Genomic DNA, 22,343 nt, shown 5'->3' with positions numbered 1-22,343 from the left:
AACCACCCTATTATTCTTGCAGATAATTGAAATCTCCTTACAAATTTGTTTCTCAATTTCCCACTGACTATTAGGGGGTCTATAATACAATCCCAATAAGGTAGCCATGCCTTTCTTATTTCTCAGTTCCACTCAAATAATTTCCCTGGATATATTTCCAGGAATATCTTCCTTAAGTACAGCTGTCATGCTATCCTTTATCAAAAATGCCACTCCCCCTTCTCCCCTGCCTCCCTTTCTAACCTTCCTATAGTATTTGTATTGTGGAACATTAAGCTGCCAGTCCTGTCCATCCCTGAGCCATGTTTCTATAATTGCTCTGATATCCCAGCCCCATGTTCCTAACCATGCCCTGAGTTCATCTGCCTTCCCTGTAAGGCCTCTTGCATTGAAGTAAATGCAGTTTAATTTATCAGTCTTACCTTGTTCTCTGCTTTATTCCTGCCTGCCCTGACTGTTTGACTCGCTTCTTTTCTCCACTGTACCAGTCTCAGATTGATCTCTTCCCTCACTATCTCCCTGAGTCCTACCCCACTTCCCCCCTTTACTGGTTTACATCTTCCTGAGCAGCTCTAACAAATCTCCCTGCCAGTATATTAGTCCCCTTCCAATTCAGGCGCAATCCATCCTTCTTATACAAGTCACTTCTATCCCAGTAGAGATTCCAATGATCCAAAACTGAATTCTTTTCTCATAGACCAGCTCCTGAGCCACACATTCACCTGCTCTACCCTCCTATTCCTACCCTCATTAGTTCATAGTACCGAGAGTATTCCCGATTGTACTACCCTCGAGGATCAACATGAATATAAGCCAGTACCAAGGAAAAATATTACCAACTTTATTAGAAACAAAGTTACAACAACTTTTAGTACTAAACACACAACGTCAAATCCTATTTGGCTCCTAAGGTTACAATAATTCCCGAGTTTCTTGGAGATTTACACAATTGCTGTCTCTCTCTCTGGGTGTGTGAAGCTGCTTTCTTCCTCTCTCTCTCTCTCTCTCTCTCTCTGGATGGTCAGTTGGTCTTTGCCTCTTGCCATGATGGTCTCCTCAGAAGATTCCAAGAGCAATGTCTGTAGGTGAAGCATGTTTTTATATCTTTAAGATGGTTTTCTGGAACTTTCTATTGTTCTGGCCAATCAGGGAGATACACTTAGTAGTTTGAAACAGAGTCAATCATTTGGATGGATTGCTGATGTTAGTTTATTTTTGTGTAGAAGGGCCCGCCCTGTACCTTGATGTCAGGGCCCTCCTTTGTTCAGTAAATAAGTTGTTGGGAGTATGTCTGTTCTGCATAAATATTGCCTTTTACATTAGCAAATATCATTAGCACCTGACTGCTATGTTTGCACTGTGCATGGTGCGTGGACTTTGTGATTTTAGATCTTTACTTGGCCAATGGACCCAGCATCCCTTGCTGTTTGGCCAAGTTAGCAATCTATTTGCCTTTTAGCAGCCAAGAGGCTGCTGATGTATTATTGTATTAATCTTGACTACTGTGCATATTTCTGATCTCTTTAAAAGAAAGATATACCCTTATACCCACCTTCCAGTAATACAATGACTGTTCATGAATTTGGTTATGTATATGTGCCCATATTGGAAATTTGACCAATTCCATCAAAGTCCCATTTTAGGAATTCTGGGATCCTGTTTATAAACACTGCCCTCTGCTGGCAGTCATAATTTTAACTCCAACCAAGAATACTGTACAGTATTTATTCTCAGTTGAAAATTATTCAGCTGAATTAACGTCAGCAGGAAGCATTTCATTCCCATTTACACTCACTGTTCCCACTGGTTCATTAGTTCAATGATTCTGATCAATGGCTTTATCCAAGTTTCTCACTTCATTGGCCCTAGAATTCTGATCAGGAGTCAGTCATTGTCACCGACACACTTCCCCCGTTCCCCCTGACCTGACACCATTCCCGTAATGACCGTGTGAGACCGGACAGATCCCCACAACCTGACACCCATGACCTGGATGGACCCAAAACTCCCTCACTTTCCCACCAACCCCAGGAGTCTTCAGATCCCTCATCACTGACCCACTACTCCCCTTCTCTCCAATCACAACCCCATTGGAACGGTCACCTCCCCCCGCCCCATCACCAGCAAAACAACAACCCCTCCCTTTCACTAGACTTGATACCCCATTTGACCCAAACGTGGCCCCTCCTCCTGCCAATGGGATTGGAACTACAACCACCTGCATCAACCATCGCCACCCAACACCCACCCAGCCCCTCCCTCACTGACCTGAAACCCCACCCAAACTGACCCAGGTGGTACTGACCCCTCCTTCCACACACCATCCCTAAAGCCTCTGGACCTGACACTGCCCCTTCAACATAGAGAATCACAGAGGCATACAGCATAGAAACAGACCCTTCGTTCTCACTATAATCCCAAACTAACCAGTCCGACTTGCCTGCTCCTGACCCATATCCCTCCCATCTTTTCTATTCATGTACTTATCCAAATGTCTTTTAGACACTGTAATTGTTCCCACATCCACCACTTCCTCTGGAAGTTCAGTCCACACACACAAACCACCCTCTATGTGAAAAGGTTTTTAAAACTCTCTCCTCTAACTTTAAAAATGTGTCTCCTTGTCTTGAAATCCTCCATCATCGGGAAAAGACAACTCCCATTGACTCAATCTATACCTCTCATTATTTTCTAAACTTCGATCAGATCACTGCTCAAGTGAAAAGCCTCCCACTTTATCTCACCTTTCTTTATAACTCAAACCTTCCATACCCAGAAACATCCTGGTAAATCTCATCTGAGCCCTCTCCAGCTTGAGAATACCCTTCCTATAACAGGGTAACCAGAACGGGTCACAGTTTCCCATAAGAGGTCTCACCAATGTCCTGCACAACCTCAACATGAGGTTCCCAACTCCTAGACTCAAAGCACTGAGCAATGAAGGCAAGCATGCCAAACACCTTTTTAACCACCCGCTCTAGATGTGATGCAAACTTCAAAGAATTATGTAGTCCCTCTGCTCTACAACTCTACCCAAGGCCTGACCAATTGAATTCAATAAGCCCTACCCTTGTTTGTTGTACCAAAATACAATGCCTCACATTTATCCAAATTGAACTCCATCTGCCATTTTTCAGTACATTGGCCCATCTGATCAAGATCTCTTTGTGATCTTAGAAAGCCTTCTTCACTGTCTGCTATGTCACCAATTTTGGTGTCATCCACAAAACTACTAATCACACCTTCTATTATCTTATCCAAATCATTTCTATAAATGACAAACAAAAGAGGATCCATAACCAATCCTGTGGCAACACCGCTGGTCACAGGCCTCCAGTCTGAAAAGCATTACTCTCCACCATTACTCTCTGTGTCCTGCCATTAAGCTAATTCTGTATCCAATTGGCAAGCCAATTGACAATCCCATGTTACCGTACTTTACTCATTAACCTACCATGGAGAAGCTTGTCATACACTTTACTAAAACCCAAATAAACAACGTTTAACACTCTGTCATCATCAATCATGAAAATACTCGACCAAGTTTGTGAGACACGATTTTCTTCACACACCATGCCAACTATCTTTAATCAATTTGTGCCTCTCTAAATGTCCATAAATCCTATCTTTTATAATCACTTCCAACAATTTACCCACAACCACAGTCAGACTCACAGGTCTATCATTCCCCAGTTTCTCTTTAAAACCTTTCTTAACCCAAGGTACAACATCAGCCACTCTCCAGTCATCAGGCACCTCGCCCATAGTTACAGATGTTGCAAATATTTCTGCAAGGGCTCTTGTAATTTCCTGTCTTACTTCACACAATAGTCTGAGATTCATTAGATCAGTCCCCAGAGATTTATCCATCTTTGTGTTCTCTAAGACCTCCTGAACCTCCTCTTCAAACATAGAACTTTACAGCGCAGTACAATGTTGCACCAACCTGTGAAATTGATCTGATGTCCATCTAACCTACACCATTCCATTATTATCCATATGTATGTCCAATGCCCATCTAAATGTCCTTAATGTTGTTGAGTCTACTCCTGTTGCAGGCAGGCTATTCCACACCCTTTCTACTCTCTGAGTGGAGAAACTAACCCGATATCTGTCCTAAATCTAACACTCCTCAATTTAAAGCTATGACCCATTGTGTTAGTCTTCACCATCCAAAGAAACAGACTCTCACTTTTCACCCTATCTAACCCTCTGGTTATTTTCTATGTCTCGATTAAATCACCTCTCAACCTTCCTCTCTCCAATGAAATCAGCCTCAGTTCCCTCGGACTTTCCTCGTAATACCTTCCCTCCATACCAGCCCAACGTCCCAGTAAACCTCCTCTGAACCCTTTCCAAAGCTTCCACATCCTTCCTATAATGTGGTGACCAGAACTGCACGCAATACTCCAGGTGCGGCCTGACCAGTGTCTTGTACAGCTGAAGCATGACCTCGTGGCTCCGAAACTCAATTCCCCTACCAATAAACACAACACACCATTTGCCTTCTTAATAATCCCGTCAACATGGATGACAACTAGAGGGATTTATGCACCCGGACACCGAGATCTCTCTGTTCATCTACACTGCCAAGAATTTTACCATTAGCCCAGTACTCTGCATTCCTGTTATTTCTTCCAAAGTGAACTACCTCACACTTGTCCTCATTAAACTCCATTTGCCACTTCTCAGCCCAGTTCTACATCTTATCTTTGTCCTTCGGTAACCCACAACATCCTTCGACAATATCCACAACTCTGTCTACCTGAGTGTCATCTGCAAATTTACTAACCCAGCCTTCTACATTCACCTCCAGATCATTTATAAAAGTGACAAACAGCAGTGGCCTCCAAGCAGATCCTTGTGGCACACCACTAGTGACTGAGCTCCAGGATGAACATTTCCCATCAACCACCACCCTCTGTCTTCATTCAGCTAGCCAATTTCTGATCCAAACCGCTAAAACACCTTCGATCCCAAAACTCCGAATATTGTACAATAGCCTACCGTGTGGAACCTTATCAAACACCTTACTGAAGTCCATATACACCACATCAACCACCTTACCTTCATCCACCTGTTTTGTCACCGTCTTGAAGAATTCAATAAGGTTAGTGAGGCATGACCTACCCTTCACAAAACCTAATCAAATTAATCCTTTCCAGATGATTGTAAATCCTATCTCTTTTAATCTTTTCCAACATCTTATCCACCACCGAAGTAAGGCTCACTGGCCTATAATTACCAGGGTTGTCCCGACTCCCCTTCTTAAACAAGGGAACAGCGTTTGCTATCCTCCAATCTTCGGGCAATACCCCTGTCAACAATGATGACATAAAGATCAAAGCCAAATGCTCAGCAATCTCCTCCCTGGCTTCCCAGAGAATCCGAGGATAAATCCCATCCGGCCCATGGGGTCTTATCTATTTTCAGATCTTCCAAAATTGCTAAAACCTCCTCTTTGTCATCCGCAATCCCATCTAATCTTATAGCCTATATCCCCATGTTCTCATTAACATTGCCCTTTTCAATGTGGATACTGTCAAAACATATTCATTTAGTGCTTCCATTATGTCCTCATATTCCACACACAACTTTCCCCTACTATCTTTGATTGGCCATAATCTTACTCTAGTCATTCATTTATTCCTGATATACCGATAGAAGGCCTTAGGGTTTTCCTTGATCCTATCTGCCATTGACTTCTCATGTTCCCTCCTGGCTCTTCTTAGCCCTCTCTTTAGATCTGTTCTGGCTAACTTGTAACTCTCAAGCCCCCTAACCGAGCCTTCTCGCCTCATCCTCACATAAGCTATCTTCTTCCTCTTGACAAGAGATTCAACTTCTTTGATAAACCATGGCTCCCTCTCTCGACAACTCCCTCCCTGCCTGACAGGGATATACTTATCAGGGACCCGCAGTTGCTGTTCCTTGAATAAGCTCCACATTTCAAGACTGTCTATCCCCTGCAGTTTCCTCCTCTATCCTGTGCATCCTAAATCTTGCCTAATCACATCATAATTGCCTTTCCCCCAGTTATACCTCTTTCACTGCAGTATGTACCTGTCTCTGCCCATTGTTATTGTAAACATAACCGAATTATGGTCACTATCACCAAAATGTTTACCTACCTCCAAATCGAACACCTGGCCGGGTTCATTCCCCAGTACCAAATCCAATATGGCATCGCCCCTTGTTGGCCTGTCTACACACTGTGTCAGAAAACCCTCCTGCACACATTGAACAAAAACTGACTACTTGAACTATAGTTTTCCCAGTCAATATTGAGAAAGTTAAAGACCCCAAAACAACTACCCTGTAACTCTCGCTCCTATTGAGAATCATCTTTGCTATCCTTTCCTCTATATCCCTGTAACAATTCGGAGGCCTATAGAAAACTCCCAACAGGGTGACCTCCTTTCCTGTTTCTAACCTCAGCCCAAACTACCTCAGTGGATGAGTCCTCAAACATTATCTCAGCTGCTGTAATACTACCCTTGATTAACAATGCCAAACCCCCGTCTCTTTTACCATCTTCTCTGATCTTGCTGAAACATCTAAATCCCAGAATCTGCACCAACCATTCCTGATCCTCCTGTAGCCATGTCTCTGAAATGGCCACAACATCGAAATCCCAGGTACCAACCCATGTTGCAAGGTCACCCTCCTTATTCCGATGCTCCTGGCATTGAAGTACACACATTTCAAAACCAACATCCTGCTAGCCAGTGCCCTCTTGCGACCTTGTAAACCTATCCCTGACCTCACTACCCTCAAACTCCTGTATTCTGTAACTACAATTCAGGTTCCCATCTCTCTGCTGCATGAGTTTAAACCCCCCCTCCCCCCAGAGAGCATTAGCAAATTTTAACCCCCCCCCAGGATATTGGTATCCCTCTGGTTCAGGTAAAGACTATCATGTGTGCAGAGGTCCCCCTTCCCCAGAAAGAGCTCCAATTATCCAAGAATCCAAAACCCTCCCTCCTGCACCATTCCTGCAGCCAAGTGTTCAGCTCCACTCTCTCCCTGTTCCTCCCTTCGCTAGCACGTGGCACAGGCAACAAACCAGAGCTAACAACTCTGTTGTTCTCGGTCTAACCTTCCACCCTCACTCCCTGAATTTCTACCTTCGATCCCCACCTTTCCTCCTACCTATGTCACTAGTGCCGATGTGGACCACAACTTGGGGCTGTGCCCTCTCCCCCTCAAGAATCCTGAAAACACGATCAGAGACATCACAAACCCTGGGACCTGGGAAGCAACACACCAATCGGGAATCGCTCTTGTTCCCACAAAACCTCTTCTCTGTCCCCCGAACGATGGAGTCCCTAATGACTAAGGCTCTGCTCTTCTTCCCCTTTTGCCCGAAACGTCGATTTCGAAGCTACTTGATGCTGCCTGAACTGTTGTGCTCTTCCAGCACCACTAATCCAGAATCTTCTTCCCCCTACCCCTCTGAGCAACAGGGACAGACTTTGTGCTAGAGAACTGTGCCCCATTGTTCATCCATGGTAAGTAGACCCCCTCAACAGTATCCAAAATGGTATACTTATTATTGAGGGGAACCACCGCAGGAGATCCCTGCACTGCCTGCCAGTTCCCTTTCCTACCCCTGATGGTAACCCATTTATCTTCTTCTCGTGGCTGTGGAGTAACTACCTCTCTGTAACTCCTCTCAATAACCCTCTTTGCGAATGATACGAAGTTTCTCCAGCTCCAGTTCCCTAACACGGTTCGCGAGGAGCTGGTGTTGGGTGCACTTCCCACAATAGAAGTCAGCGGAGACACTAGAGGTGACCCTTACCTCCCACATACTGCAGGAGGAACCTTCAACTGCCCTAACCTCCATTCCTGTTATTCTAAATTCACAAACAGACCACTGAAAAAAAAACATGAACAAAAACACTTATCACCGTACACACTGACACACAGAACTTTTTTGTTTGGTTAGAGGAGAAGGATGGGTGGGAGACACTACCCAGGTAGTGTTTCGGATTAAGCAACAGCCCAAATTTGTAACCTTGTGACCTCTCTGACTGCCTCCAGGACCTGAAGAAAACCGGAACGATAAAGAAATTTAAACTGTACACTCACGTATCTGCCCCGATTCCTGCCCCCACGCCTAACCCCGCCCCCACTCCCAGCTCCAGCCCCACACCAGGTCCTAGCTCCCAGCCCTGCCGTGTTTTCACCATCCCTCCAGAACTACCCCTCTTTGAGGATGAAAGATCAGTCCTCAGCAGAGGCCTCACCTTCATCCCCCTACGCTCTTGGATTACCGAGTTCAACACGTGGCGTGAAATCGAACAATTCTTTCGCCGCCTTCACCTTCACACCTACTTCTTCAACCAGGATTCTCGCCCACCCTCTGACGACCCCTTCTCCCACCTCCAACACACCCCATCCACCTGGACACCCCGTGCTGGCCTCTTACCCGCCCTCAATCTCTTCATAGCCAACTGCCGCCGTGACATTAACCGCCTCAACCTCTCCACGCCTCTCACCCACTCCAACCTCTCACCCTCGAAACGTGCAGCCCTCCACTCCCTCCGTTCCAACCCCAACCTCACCATCAAACCGGCAGACAAGGGAGGCGCGGTAGTAGTTTGGCGCTACATCGATGACTGTATGGGCGCTGCCTCGTGCTCCCACGAGGAGGTTGAACAGTTCATCCACTTTGCCAACACCTTCCACCCCGACCTCACATTTACCTGGACTGTCTCAGACTCATCCTTCCCCTTCCTTGACCTCTCCTTTCTATCTCGGGCGACCGAATCAACACGGACATTTACTATAAACCGACCAATTCCCACAGCTACCTAGATTACACCTCCTCCCACCCTGCCCCCTGTAAAAACGCCATCCCATATTCCTAATTCCTTCGTCTCCGCCGCATCTGCTCCCAGGAGGACCAGTTCCAATACCGTACCACCCAGATGGCCTCCTTCTTCAAAGATCGCAATTATCCCCCAGTCATGATCGACGATGCTCTCCACCGCATCTCCTCCACTTCCAGCTCCTCTGCCTTTGAGCCCCGCCTCTCCAATCGCCACCAGGACAGAACCCCACTGGTCCTCACCTACCACCCCGCCAACTGCCGCCGTGACATTAACCGCCTCAACCTCTCCACCCCTCTCACCCACTCCAACCTCTCACCCTCGAAACGTGCAGCCCTCCACTCCCTCTGTTCCAACCCCAACCTCACCATCAAACCGGCAGACAAGGGAGGCGCGGTAGTAGTTTGGCGCTACATCGATGACTGTATTGGCGCTGCCTCGTGCTCCCACGATGATACATCGTATCATCCGTCGTAATTTCCGCCACATCCAAATGGACCCACCACCAGGGATATATTTCCCTCCCTTCCCCTATCAGCGTCCCAAAAAGACCACTCCCTCCGTGACTCCCTCGTCAGGTCCACACCCCCCACCAACCCAACCTCCACTCCCGGCACCTTCCCCTGCAACCGCAAGAAATGCAAAACTTGTGCCCACACCTACCCCCGTTACTTCTCTCCAAGGCCCCAAGGGATCCTTCCATATCCGCCACAAATTCACCTGCACCTCCACACACATCATTTACTGCATCTGCTGCACCCGATGTGGCCTCCTCTATATTGGGGAGACAGGCTGCCTATTTGCGGAACATTTCAGAGAACACCTCTGGGACACCCGGACCAACCAACCCATCCAACCCTTGGCTCAACACTTCAACTCCCCCTCCCACCCCACCAAGGACATGCAGGTCCTTGGACTCCTCCAGTGCCAGACCATAGCAACACGATGGCTGGAGGAAGAGCACCTCATCTTCCGCCTAGGAACCCTCCAACCACAAGGGATGAACTCAGATTTTTCCAGTTTCCTCATTTCCCCTCCCCCCACCTTGTCTCAGTCCCAACCCTCGAACTCAGCATCACCTTCCTATCCTGCAATCTTCTTCCTGACCTCTCCGCCCCCACCCCCACTCCGGCCTAACACCCTCACCTTTACCCCCTTCCACCTATCGCATTTCCAACGCCCCTCCCCCAAGTCCCTCCTCCCTACCTTTTAACTTAGCCTGCTTGGCACACCTTCCTCATTCCTGAAGAAGGGCTCATGCCCGAAACGTCAATTCTCCTGCTCCTTGGATGCTGCCTGACCTGCTGCGCTTTTCCAGCAAAACATTTTCAGCCCTCACGTATCCCGACAGGCTCCGCTGCTCCCTGGTGACCTCATGACCTCTCCAACTAACTCCAGGAACTGAAGAAATGGAGTCGAGAGTATGCAGAGAAATTCTTCTGTTTTAAAAGCATCAAAGTTTATTTCTCTGCATTCTCTCGACCCCATTTCTTTCTCCACAGTAAAAACTAAAGTAAAATATTAATTTATTATCCTTCCCATCTCCTGGGATTCAGCACAAAGGAATATTGCTTGCAATTCTGGTCTCCTCCCCATTGGAAAGATGTTGTGAAACTTGAAAGGGTTCAGAAAAGATTTACAAGGATGTTGCCAGGGTTGGAGGATTTGAGCTATAGGGAGAGGCTGAACAGGCTGGGGCTGTTTTCCCTGGAGCGTTGGAGGCTGAGGGCTGACCTTATAGATGTTTACAAAATTATGAGGGGCATGGATAGGATAAATAGACAAAGTCTTTTCCCTGGGGTCGGGGAGTCCAGAACTAGAGGGCATAGGTTTAGGGTGAGGGGAGAAAGATATAAAAGAGACCTAAGGGGCAACTTTTTCAGCAGAGGGTGGTACGTGTATGGAATGAGCTGGCAGAGGAAGTGGTGGAGGCTGGTACAATTGCAACATTTAAGAGGCATTTGGATGGGTATATAAATAGGAAGGGTTTAGAGGGATATGGGCCGGATGCTGGCAGGTGGGACTAGATTGGGTTGCGATATTGGGATTAGTGGTGCTGGAAGAGCACAGCAGTTCAGGCAGCATCCCAGGTTTGGATATCTGGTCAGCATGGACTGGTTGGACCAAAGGGTCTGTTTCCATGCTGTATATCTCTATGACTCTATGATTTATGACAAAGACAACCTCCTTGATCTTTAAGAAGCCCTACCCTCACTGTAGTTACCCTCTTGCTCTTAATGCATTTGTAGAATCACTTTGGATTATCCTTAACCTTATCTGCTAATGTTATCTCATATCCTCTCTTTGCCTTCCTGATTTCTCTCTTGAGAATGCCCCATGACTCTTTATATTGATTAAGAGATTCAGTTGAACCAAGTTGTCCTTCTCTAAAATAAGATTCTCTTTTATTCTTGACGAGAACCTCAATACCTTTATTTGTACATTGTTCCTTCATCTTACCCACCTTACTCTTCACTCTAACAGGTACAAAATATCTCTAAACTTTCATCATCACCCTCTTGAATGCCTGTCACTTGTCAGTCATCCTTTCACCTGTCAACAGTCTATTCCAATCAACTTTTGAAAGTTCTTATCTCATAGCATTAAAATTTGCCTCACTCCAATTCAAAACTTTAACCTTTATGGAAGGCTTAGCCTTCTCCATAACCATTTTGAAACTAATAGAATTGTGATGGCTCGACCCAAAGTGTTCCCCCACTTTTACTTCAGTTTCCTGCCCAGCCGTATTGCCTGAAAGAAGCTCCAATTTTGCTCCTTCTCTCGTAGGAGCAACTGCATATTTATGAAGAAAATTCTTCACCATCCAGTCCTTTAACACCGTGGTAGCCCCCATCAATATTTGGAAAATTAAAACTCCCCATTGTTGCAACCTTATGATGCATACATTTATCTGAGATCTCCCTCAACATTTGTTTTTCAACTTCTCTCTTGATATTGGGGGGCCTACAGTACAATCCCATCAAAGTGATCTTTCCATTTTTATTTTTAATTTCTACCCATATATTTTCGCTTGATGATTTTTCAGAAATATCTTCCCCAGTTCCATGTTATTGATGGTTATGTCTGCAGGAAGTGGGTTTGGTTGTGAATCCTATCAGATCACATGGATCAGTTGTAGCAGCAGTTAGAGGCAATGAGGAATTTACAGGAACTAATGGGTGTGATGGATAGCAGTTGTAGGAAGGGAGAGAAAACCGCAGATACAGTCAGGTAGATGGGTTACCTCCAGGAAAGATAAGAGAGAGAGGCAGGTAGTGCAGGAGTCTCCTGTAGCTTGTCCCATCTCAAATATGTATGCTGTTGTTGAAAAGGTCAGGGGGTGACAAACTCACAGTAGAATGTAGCATGAACAGCCAGGTTTCTGGTACCAAGACTGGCTCTGATATAATGAGGGGTACGTCAGGTTCCAAATGATCAATTGTGATCGGGGACTCTCCAGTCAGAGGCATAGCCAGACATTTCTGTGGCCAAGATAGAGACATCAGTTGCCTCCCTGATGCCAGGATCAAGGACATCCCAGAGAAGGGGCAGAATATTCTCAAAGGAGAGAAAGAGACCAGCAGGGGGTCATTGTACACATTGGAACTAACAACATAGGAAGACAAATAGACGAGATTCTGAGGAGAGAATATAGGAAACTAGGCAGGAATTTAAAACATAGGGCCTTGAGGGTAGCAATATCTGGATATTCCTGGTGCCACACCCTAGTGAGAGAAGGAATGGCTGAGGAGCTGGTGCACGGGAGAAGGGTTCACATTTTTGGATCATTGTAATTTTTTCTGGGATGGAGGTTACTGTATAAGAAGGACAGATGCACCTGAATTAGAAGGGGACTAATATATTGGGGGGAGACTTGCTAGAGCTGCTCGGGAGGAGTAAAGTGGGGTCACGTGGGATTGAGGGAGATAGTGAGAAAGCAGATCACTCTGAAACTGGTGCAGTTGAGCAAAGAAGTGAGTCAAACAGACAGAACAGATAGGAAGGAACAAAACAGAAAATGAGGTAGAACTGATAAAGTGCATTTATTTCAATGCAAGTGGTCTAATGCTGATGACTTAGAACATGGTTAGGAACATGGGACTGGGATCTCAAAGCAATTACAGAGACGTGGCTGAGGGATGGACAGGACTGACAGTTTAATGTTCCAGGATACAAATCCCATGGGAAGGATAGAAAAGGGGATGGAGACAGCTGGGTAGAGAGAAGGGGGAGTGGCATTTTTGATTAGGGATAATATTACGGATGTACTTTGGGAGGATATTTCTGGGAGTACGTCCAGGGATGTTACTTGGATGGAAGTGAGAAATAAGAAAGGGATAATCACCTTCGACCCTCCAATAATTAGCGGAAAATTGAGAAACAAATTTCTAAGGAGATCTCAGTTATCTGTAAGAATACTAGAGTGGTAATGGTATGACATTGTAACTTTCCAAACATAGACTAAGACTGCCATAGTGTTAAGGGCTTGGATGAAGAGGAATTTGTTGAGTGTGAACAAGTAAATTTTCAGATTCAGTCTGAGAAAGTACCCACTAGAGAAGGAGCAAAACATGGGGAGCTTTTGCCCGAAACATCGATTTTCCTGCTCCTTGGATGCTGCCTGACCTGCTGTGCTTTTCCAGCACCACTCTAATCTAGACTCTGGTTTCCAGCATCTGCAGTCCTTGTTTTTACCAAGGAGCAAAACATGACCTACTCTTGGGAAATAAGGCAGGGCAGGTGACTGAGGTGTCAGTGGGGGAGCATTTTGATTTGATTTGACTTATTTATTATCGCATGTACCTAAGTTCAGTGAAATGCTTTGAGTACAAGCAATACAGACAGATCATAGTAAGCAAGGACATACAGATCATAGTGTTAAAAAAATACTTGAATAGAAGCATACAGGTTAAATGACACAGGGCGTACACCAGACAAGATTAACATTAGCAAGCTCAGCATGATTTGAAGGTAGAGAGTCCATTCATCAGTCTAATAACAGCAGTGCAGATGATGTTCCTGATCCAGTTGGAGCCTGTGTTTAAGCTGCTGTATCTTCTGCCTGATGGAGGAGGTTGTAGGAGAGCATTGCTGGGGTATGCTGGGTCTTTGATGATGTTGGAAGCCTTTCCGTGGCAACGAGCCGTGTAAATGGATGGAAGATTGGCTTCCATTTTAGGGCTAGGGACCATAATCCTATCAGTTTTAAAACACTGATGGAAAAGAATAAAGTGGATTTAAAAGAATTGGAGGAAGGCCAATTTTGATGGCATTGATCAAGTCCTTTTAAAAGTTGATTGGAAGCGGATGTTTGCAGGTAAAGTGGCTGGAAAATAGAAATCCTTCACAAATGAGTCAACAAAGGTCCAGAGACAGTATGTTCCTGTTGGGGTGAAGGGCAAGGCTGGATAACTAGAGAAATTGAGGCTCTGGTCAAGAAAAGAAGGAAGCATATGTCAGGTAAAGACAGCAGGGATTGAGTGAATCCCTAAGGAGTATAAAGGCTGTAGAAATATACACAAGAGGTCAATCAGGAGGGCAAAAAGAGGGTTTGACACAGCAAATAGAGTTAAGGAGAATCCAAAGGGATTCTATAAACATACTTAATGGTAAGATACTGGGGAGTGTTGGTGAACAAAGAGACCTTGGAGTGCAGGTTCATAGTTCCTTGAAAGTGAACTTGCAGGTAGATGGAATAGTGAAGAAGGTGTTTGCTATGCTTGTTTTTCTTGGTCAGTGCATTGAGAACAGGAGTTGGGAAGTCATGTTGTGGCTGCACAGGACATTGGTTCGGCCACTATTGGAATGTTGCATGCAATTCTGGTCTCCCTGCGATAGGAACGATCGTGTGAAACTTGAACGGGTTTAGAAAAGATTTACAAGGATGTTGCCAGGGTTGGAGGGTTTGAGCTATTAGGAGAGGCTGACTAGGCTGGGGCTGTTTTCCCTGGAGTGTCAGCGGCTGAGGGATGACCTTATAGAGGTTTATAAAATCATGAAGAGTATAGGTGGGTGAATAGCCATGGTTTTTTACTGGAGTAGGGGAGTCAAAAACAGAGGGAATAGGTTTAAGGTGAGAGGAGGAAGATTTAAAAGGGACCTGAGGGGCAACTTTTTCACACAGAGTAGTGCATGTGTGGAATGAGCTGCCAAAGGATGTGGTGGAGGCTGGTACAATTACAGCAATTAAAAGGCATCTGGATGGGTATATAAATAGGAAGGGTTTACAGGGTGTTCTGGACAAAACCAAACCACTTGGCAGGCAGCCAAGACCATAACCTTGCAATGTGATTCAGTAAGTGTACAGTGAAAATTACCTGGAGTGAGGTAGCTAGGTTGACTGATGAAGGGCTTTTGCCTGTAACATCGATTTTCCTGCTTCTCGGATGCTGCCTGGATTGCTGTATTTTTCCAGCACCACTCTAATCTAGACTCTGATCTCCAACATCTGCAGTCCTCACTTTCGCCTACCAGGTTTGAAAACAGACAAAAAATTATTCACAAGAATACAGTATGAAACACAAAGAACAGAATAAAGAACCCCTACAGAACTCAGTCTATCCAAACTAGACTAAATTATGCTGTTCCGAATATACACAACAGTCCCAATAAGCAAACCCCTTTCGAAACACAGTTAAAAAAAGGAACAGATGCTTTCAGGCTGAAGTTAGAAGGGCAGAAAAAGAGAGAGCCTGTTCACACAGTCTCCTGCTGAACTCCCAACTAGTTTTGGACTGACCTCAACTGCTCAGCGAGGGAGTTGACCGCTCCCTTTCTATTACACTTCTAAACCATGACCACTTTGGCCTGAAGTCTCATCTATTTGCATATAAACAAAGAGGCCTCTCAATGCTGTTTAATCTCTGTACTTAACCAGGCTAATTGGCACCGGGAGCGATTACGACCCCTCTTTAAAAAACCAAGGGCACACACCATCCATCGCACAGACCAACCATCACACAGACCAACCATCGCACAGACCAACCATCGCACAGACCAACCACCGCACAGACCAACCATCACACAGACCAACCATCACACAGACCAACCATCGCACAGACCAACCATCACACAGACCAACCATTGCACAGACCAACCATCACACAGACCATTGCACAGACCAACCATCGCACAAAACAACCATCATACAGACCAACCACCACATAGACCAACTGTCGTACAGACCATCGCACAGACCAACCATCTCACAGACCAACCATCACACAGACCAACCATCACACAGACCAACCATCGCACAGAACAACCATCACACAGACCAACCATCGCACAGAACAACCATTGCACAAAACAACCATCATACAGACCAACATCACATAGACCAACTGTCGTACAGACCATCGCACAGACCAACCATCTCACAGACCAATCACCGCACAGAACAAACATTGCACAGACCAACCATCGCAGACCAACCACTGTATAGATGAACCATCGCACAAACCAATGATCTTACAGACCAACCATCACATAGACCAACCGTCGCACAGACCAACCATCACACAAACCAACCATCCCACATACCAACCATCGCACAGTCCATCACATAGACCAACCATCACATAGAACAAACATCGCACAGACCAATCACTGCACAAACCAACCATCACATAGACCAACCATCACATAGACCAACCATCACATAGAACAAACATCGCACAGACCAATCATTGCACAGTCCAACCACCGCAGACCAACCATTGCACAGACCAACCATCTCACAGACCAACCATCACACAGACCAACCATCATATAGACCAATCATCGTACACACCAACCATCTCACAGACCAACCATCACACAGACCAACCATCGAACAGAACAAATATCGAACAGACCAATCATCGCACAGACCACCCATCGCACAAGAACTATGGATTTTGAATCGAGGGATCAAAGGTGAGTCACCCATCAGATCTTGTGCTGGCTCAGCCATTTCCAGTTACGGGTAATATTTATCCTTTTTGTAAGAATTGCTTCAGTGATGAGTCAGGGGCTTGTATCATCTACACCAAGAGTCAGCACGAGAGTATTCCAGTGAAGTGCATTTAATATGGTTTGAAAGTGAATCTTCACACCTGTAATACATCAATTTAACTTAAACAAGTCTGGATGGTGAGTGGATTAGAGGGAAATGTGCAGATGGTGGTGATCCCCTGTTATCTGCTGTCCTTGTCCTTTGAGATGGAAATGGTCGAGGGTTTAGAAGATTCTGTCGAGGAGCTTTAGTGAGGTTCTGGAGCACATCTTGGACAGTATTCCATCACACTCCTGCCTTGTCTCTTGGACAGGCTTTGGGAAGTCAGGAGGTGAGTTATTCACTGCAGAATTCCTAGTTTCTCACCTGTTTTCACTGAATTTCAAAAGACAATGGTTAGATTGTCTCTTATTGGATAGATATAGGTTACTAGGGGTTGCATGTGACTTAGTGATCAGCTCTACTTTCTCAGAGCAGCAACAACCTGGGTTTGATTTCACTCCTTGGGGCAGGAGTGGAGTTTACGCATTCTCTCCGAATTTTTATGAATTTCCTCCGGGTAACCCGGTTTCCTCCCACAGTCCAAAGGTGAATAGTTTAAATTGCCCAGAGTGCCCAGGGATGTGCAGGTGAGGTAGGTGAGCCGTGTTAAATGGAGGGTTACAGGGGTAGGTAGGGGGTGTGTCTGAGTGGGATGCTGTTCAGGGGGTTGTTGTGGTCTCAATGGGCTAAATGGCCTGCTTCCACACTGTAGGGATTCTGTGATACTTCTGATAGACACCTTGTCACAGTATCCTCTCAACTGTTTCATTTATTACCTCCACCTTTATGGATTCTACATCTTCTGATTCCAAATCATTTCTTGCTATCCTTGTTATTCTATCACACACCAACAATGCTACCCCATCATATTCCCCCTCACCCCTTGCCTGAGGCCTGCTGACCCTCAGGTATAACTCTGCACCAACAGCCACCTCTGTCTAATGGGAGAGAACAGCCTCTGGGACGATGGTGACTTTCATTGTAACTCCAATACCATGGGAAATAGGAACAGGAGTGGGTCATTCAGCCCCTCGAGCCTGCTCTCCCATTCCAAAGGATCAGGGATTTGAAGAATACACGACAATAGATGGGAAAATAAGTTGTAATGAAGAAATTAGAAATTTACAAATGAATTATCAAAATTTGACAGATTGGAGTTTAATTTGGTTAAGTGGACTGATAATCGTTTTGAACAGAGGTTAGAAAGACAATTTGTTGTCTAAATACAGAGAAACTTCAGAGTGTTTTGATACAGAGGGTTTGGACATTATTCTGCATGAATAGCAGAAACTAGTGTGCAGACACTGCAAATGGGAATTTTACATTTATTCCAAGATGAAAGTAGGAAGAGGGGCTGAAACTGTACAAGGCATTGTTGTGACTGCACCTGGAGTGTTGTGAAACTGAAAACCATTCAACACACATCAATCTTTGAGCCACCCATGTGACTCCTTGCCTTTACATTAGCAACATCAGTTTGCCTGGAGCTCAGGTACACTGTGAGCCAAACACCCGCCGTTAATGCAGGATCAATTCTCTAAAATAGGAGAATTATTACCTTCAATCTTCAATACGTCAACACATTTGTTTCAGTAAAATGTGGAAGTTTTTATTGAATATTAAATTCCTGATATGATCATTGACCTGGATTTCCCTCAGAGTGAGAATTGAACAGGAGACCTAGTGTTGTGATACATCACCCTCTTTATTTCACAGTGAGAAAACATTCCCAGCGAGAAAACATTCCCAGCAGTTAGAAAAACACAAACACTGCCTCAAAGACAATAGCTACTTCATTGCACACAAGAAGCCTGTGAATGAAGGGTTGTTAACAGGAATCATATTGGAATAGATCATTTCTTCAATTACACATTCAGTCAGTCTATATATGGGTAGAGCTCTCAGGGTGGGTGGGAGGAGGTCTGAAGCTGAATTTTATTCTAACATCAGACTCTGGATTCTGATTTCACGTTGGGATTCTTTCTCCATTTTAGGGACCAGTTTGAAGCTGTATCATTCCTGGTTCCCAGAATCTTCCACTTGTCTTTCCTCACCTGGATCCAGCTGTTTTCTGAACCTGCACTGACCTGAGTAAAACTGAACTGGATTGAGAAACAACCTTTCTCCTCATTTCCAGCACAATGTCCAGTGTCTGATCATCAGGAATGGCAGGAAAAGGGACTATTCTACTGCCCACACAGAGGGTGGAATTTTCACCCTGGCCTGGTTTTCCTAGCGGCAGTAACCACAGTGTCCCCCACTTACACTCTCTTCCTTCTTGTTAGTTCCAATTCAAATTTAAATTCGCCCAGTGAGACTGGGAACACATTCCTCACTAATATATAATTCTCCGTGTGTCTGGATGTTTCTGGTTCCAATTGCAAGACCCTCACCCTCCTCCAGGCTCCAGTCCACATGGGCATAGATTTAGGGTGAGAGGGGAAAGATATAAAAGAGATCTAAGGGGAAACATTTTCACGCAGAGGATGGTATGTGTATGGAATGAGCTGCCAGAGGATGTGGTGGAGGCTGGTACAATTGAAACATTTAAGAGGCATTTGGATGGGTATATGAATAGGAAGGGATATGGGCCGGGAGCTGGCAGGTGGGACGAGATTGGGTTGGGATATCTGGTCGGCATGGACGGGTTGGACCGAAGGGTCTGTTTCCATGCTGTACGTCTCTATGACTCTATAACTCTCACTGACCACTCCTGGTCCTGAGCCTCAATGCGAGTACCCACTCTCCTGCCCCCTCCCCTTATGCTGCAGAGTTCAACAAGTGCAAACTCTGACCTCAAGACACCACAGCACAAAGCTGACTGTTGTGTGGAACCTGATGTTTATTGAAATGTGCCTTGTGAATCTCATGTGTCACTGACTTTCAGATAAAGGTGGGACATCATTACAAAAGGATCACCACAATGAGTATTGATGGAATACAATCCATTCCATGTAGGAATACTCCACAGGGCAGTTCCAACACCGACCCACCTCAGACCCACCCCAGGCTCTGTAATCCCTCCCACTGTCAATGAGCTCTGACCACATCAATGTGAAACATTCTGACCCAACATGACTGAGATTAAACAGAAATATAATCCATCACCAGGACCATCCCTGTCTTAGGCCGTGCACAATTTATTCATTTCAAGTAAGATTAGAGAAAAGAACATTTAATCCCTGCCTCCCAGTGAAGGACCCAGCTCCTCGTCAACAGTTGAATTTAACCCCGTGTACGTGTTGAATTACGAATTTAAACTGATGTCACCAATGCCTCACAGAAATGGTTGATCAGGAATGAATCTGAAACACTGGGCAAAACTTGTGTTAAAAGGAACATGATCATCCAGGACTGCTCTGTCAGGGACAGTCAGAGTGACCAGAGCTGGAACCTAATGTCTGGTTAATGTGTGGTTTGAAAGTTCATGTACGCATTCAGCAAACTATGAGGAAAACAAAGGGCATGTTGGTCTTCACTACAATGGGAGTGAAGAGTACGAATCTCTCACTTCAGTGGTAAATGTGGGATCACAATCTTTTGGTCTCTTTACATAAGGAAGGATGTACTTACCCTGAAGGGGAATGCAATGACTGTTCGTGAGGTAGATAATAAACTACAAACATCCTGGTCCCCGAGCTTCTTCCCTCTCTTAAGAATCATATCCCTTACTTTATTTATAATTGCTGTAACAGATTATTGGCTAAAAGAGAGGCAAGGATGGCAGCTCAACATCCCTGGACACAGAGTTTTCAGGCAGGACAGAGAAGGGGATATAAAAAGGTGAGTGTGCCAGGAGCCTTACCAGGAGCACACTTGCAAAAACGAGGTCTTTCTGAGAGAGAAAGGTTGGAGTTCATCATAGCAAATGGGCTGGAGCATTATCAGTTGATGGTTCATTGTCATAGTCGAAGGGATTTTCCATAAGGAATGTAGAGACAGGTTGAAGATTTCCCATAAAACATCCAGGTTGTGTGTATTAGATCAGTATAAAATCCTGTGTTCAGGTTAATGGCAACTGCCTGTACAGAAAGTGAAAGAAAAAGGCTCTTTTAAGAAGTTCTTAGAACAGAGTATTAAGCTGTAGCTGCAGACGTGAAGAGGGATGGAGAGAGAGAGAGAGCAAAAAAGAGAGAGCGAGAGAGACAATCTGTGAGTAACTGTGGTGACAGGTAGACTGGGAAATTAAAGTTGAAGTGTTCAAGCTGCAAGAGGGTTTTGGGTGTACATTTGAGTTAAGTTGATGAAAGCGAAAACATTCAAGTACTTTATGAGTCAACAGATCAGGTTCAAGGAATGTCAGATGTTTGGGTGTTGATGGAAAGACAGACCGACATCTCCTGAACCTGTGTTATGAAGTTGAAGGTGTACCTTTAAGAGAGAGTGAATGCCGGCATCTGTCATGTAACTGACTGCAGGCAGAAAGCAGACTGGACAATTTGAAGATGTAACATTTGGCTGTAACATAAGATACCTTGTTGTTTTCACAGCTGATTGAATTCAACCAATCAGTTTAAACTATGCCCCAAGATAGTAAAACCCAATCGAATTTGAATTTGACAACATCAAACCAATGAGATGATCCGATGTCTTGGGGTGTAAAAAGCAAGTATTTTGGACAGTTAGCCAGAGACAGAGAGCATCTACTGTCATGCAGAGTGCCTGCAACACTGCTCTCTGAAAGGTACCTTTCTCATATGAAACATCTTTACAGCAGAATGCTGAAAATGACCCAGGGAAATCTGCGGAGGAGAACTGACACTGCTGCCTGGTTTTGAAAATTAATTTGCTGTAATTTTAATAGGGGCTATATTGTTATAGAGTGGGAGGTAGATAAATAAAGGAGGTTGACAGTTGTAGATAAAGAATCAGTTTGTTTTTCTTTAAATAGTGAGCTTTGGGGTAGTTCTCTTACTTTGACAGATGGTGAGGTAATAAGCATTTCTGGGTGTTTGGTTGAATGAGTTGAAGGGTTTACCTTGTGTTATAACACCTGTGTACTATGGTATGTCTCAATGAGTGAAATGTTTAGTACTAACCATAACCGTTATTGTACAATCTTTCTTTTTGGTTTGCATTTAATATTGTCCTTCTTACCAGGAAGATTATTCCATGACACAAACTTTCTTACTCTGGAATTTGAGTCCAAATCCCAACAGTTAGGTAAATCCTTTCTTAGATTAGGAGACCATGCTAATCCAGGTTAAAGCCAAGATGTACCTTGTATATGAATGAAACAGTTTAAGACAGAGTTAAGCGCGATTGACTGTTATATGTCTGTAAAGGGAACAGAACTTTACAAAAAAAATCATTTGGAAGCTTTAAGAAAAGCTATTTCCATTAGCCCCCATTTGTGATAGAAATTAAGAGAAAAATGTCCTGGTTCAAAGGGTTGGTTGTCTTCTTCCAGATCCTTCAGGAATTCAAGCACATGTTCTTCATATTGTTCCTTTTCCAGTTTCCTATCA

The 22,343-nt window shown here is 44.8% G+C and overlaps 1 protein-coding gene across 1 annotated transcript in view; it reads right to left on the bottom strand.

Annotated features, from left to right (window-relative positions):
* Nucleotides 1-947: 947 nt before the first annotated feature.
* LOC140454046 (uncharacterized) overlaps nt 948-22,343 on the bottom strand; it is a 219,264-nt gene continuing 197,868 nt past the window's right edge. The window contains exons 5-6 of the mRNA XM_072549012.1: nt 15,155-15,304; nt 948-1,079 (exon numbers count right to left, since the gene is read on the bottom strand). Of these exons, the coding sequence (XP_072405113.1) occupies nt 1,057-1,079; nt 15,155-15,304 (173 nt within the window). The 3' untranslated portion in view covers nt 948-1,056. The remainder of the gene's footprint in view (nt 1,080-15,154; nt 15,305-22,343) is intronic.

This window comes from Chiloscyllium punctatum, chromosome 3 (genome assembly GCF_047496795.1).
Source record: "Chiloscyllium punctatum isolate Juve2018m chromosome 3, sChiPun1.3, whole genome shotgun sequence".
In the NCBI taxonomy this organism is placed as follows: Eukaryota; Metazoa; Chordata; class Chondrichthyes; order Orectolobiformes; family Hemiscylliidae; genus Chiloscyllium; species Chiloscyllium punctatum.
The sequence above is the reverse complement of the archived record's forward strand: the minus strand, read 5'-3'. Positions and strand labels throughout refer to the sequence as shown.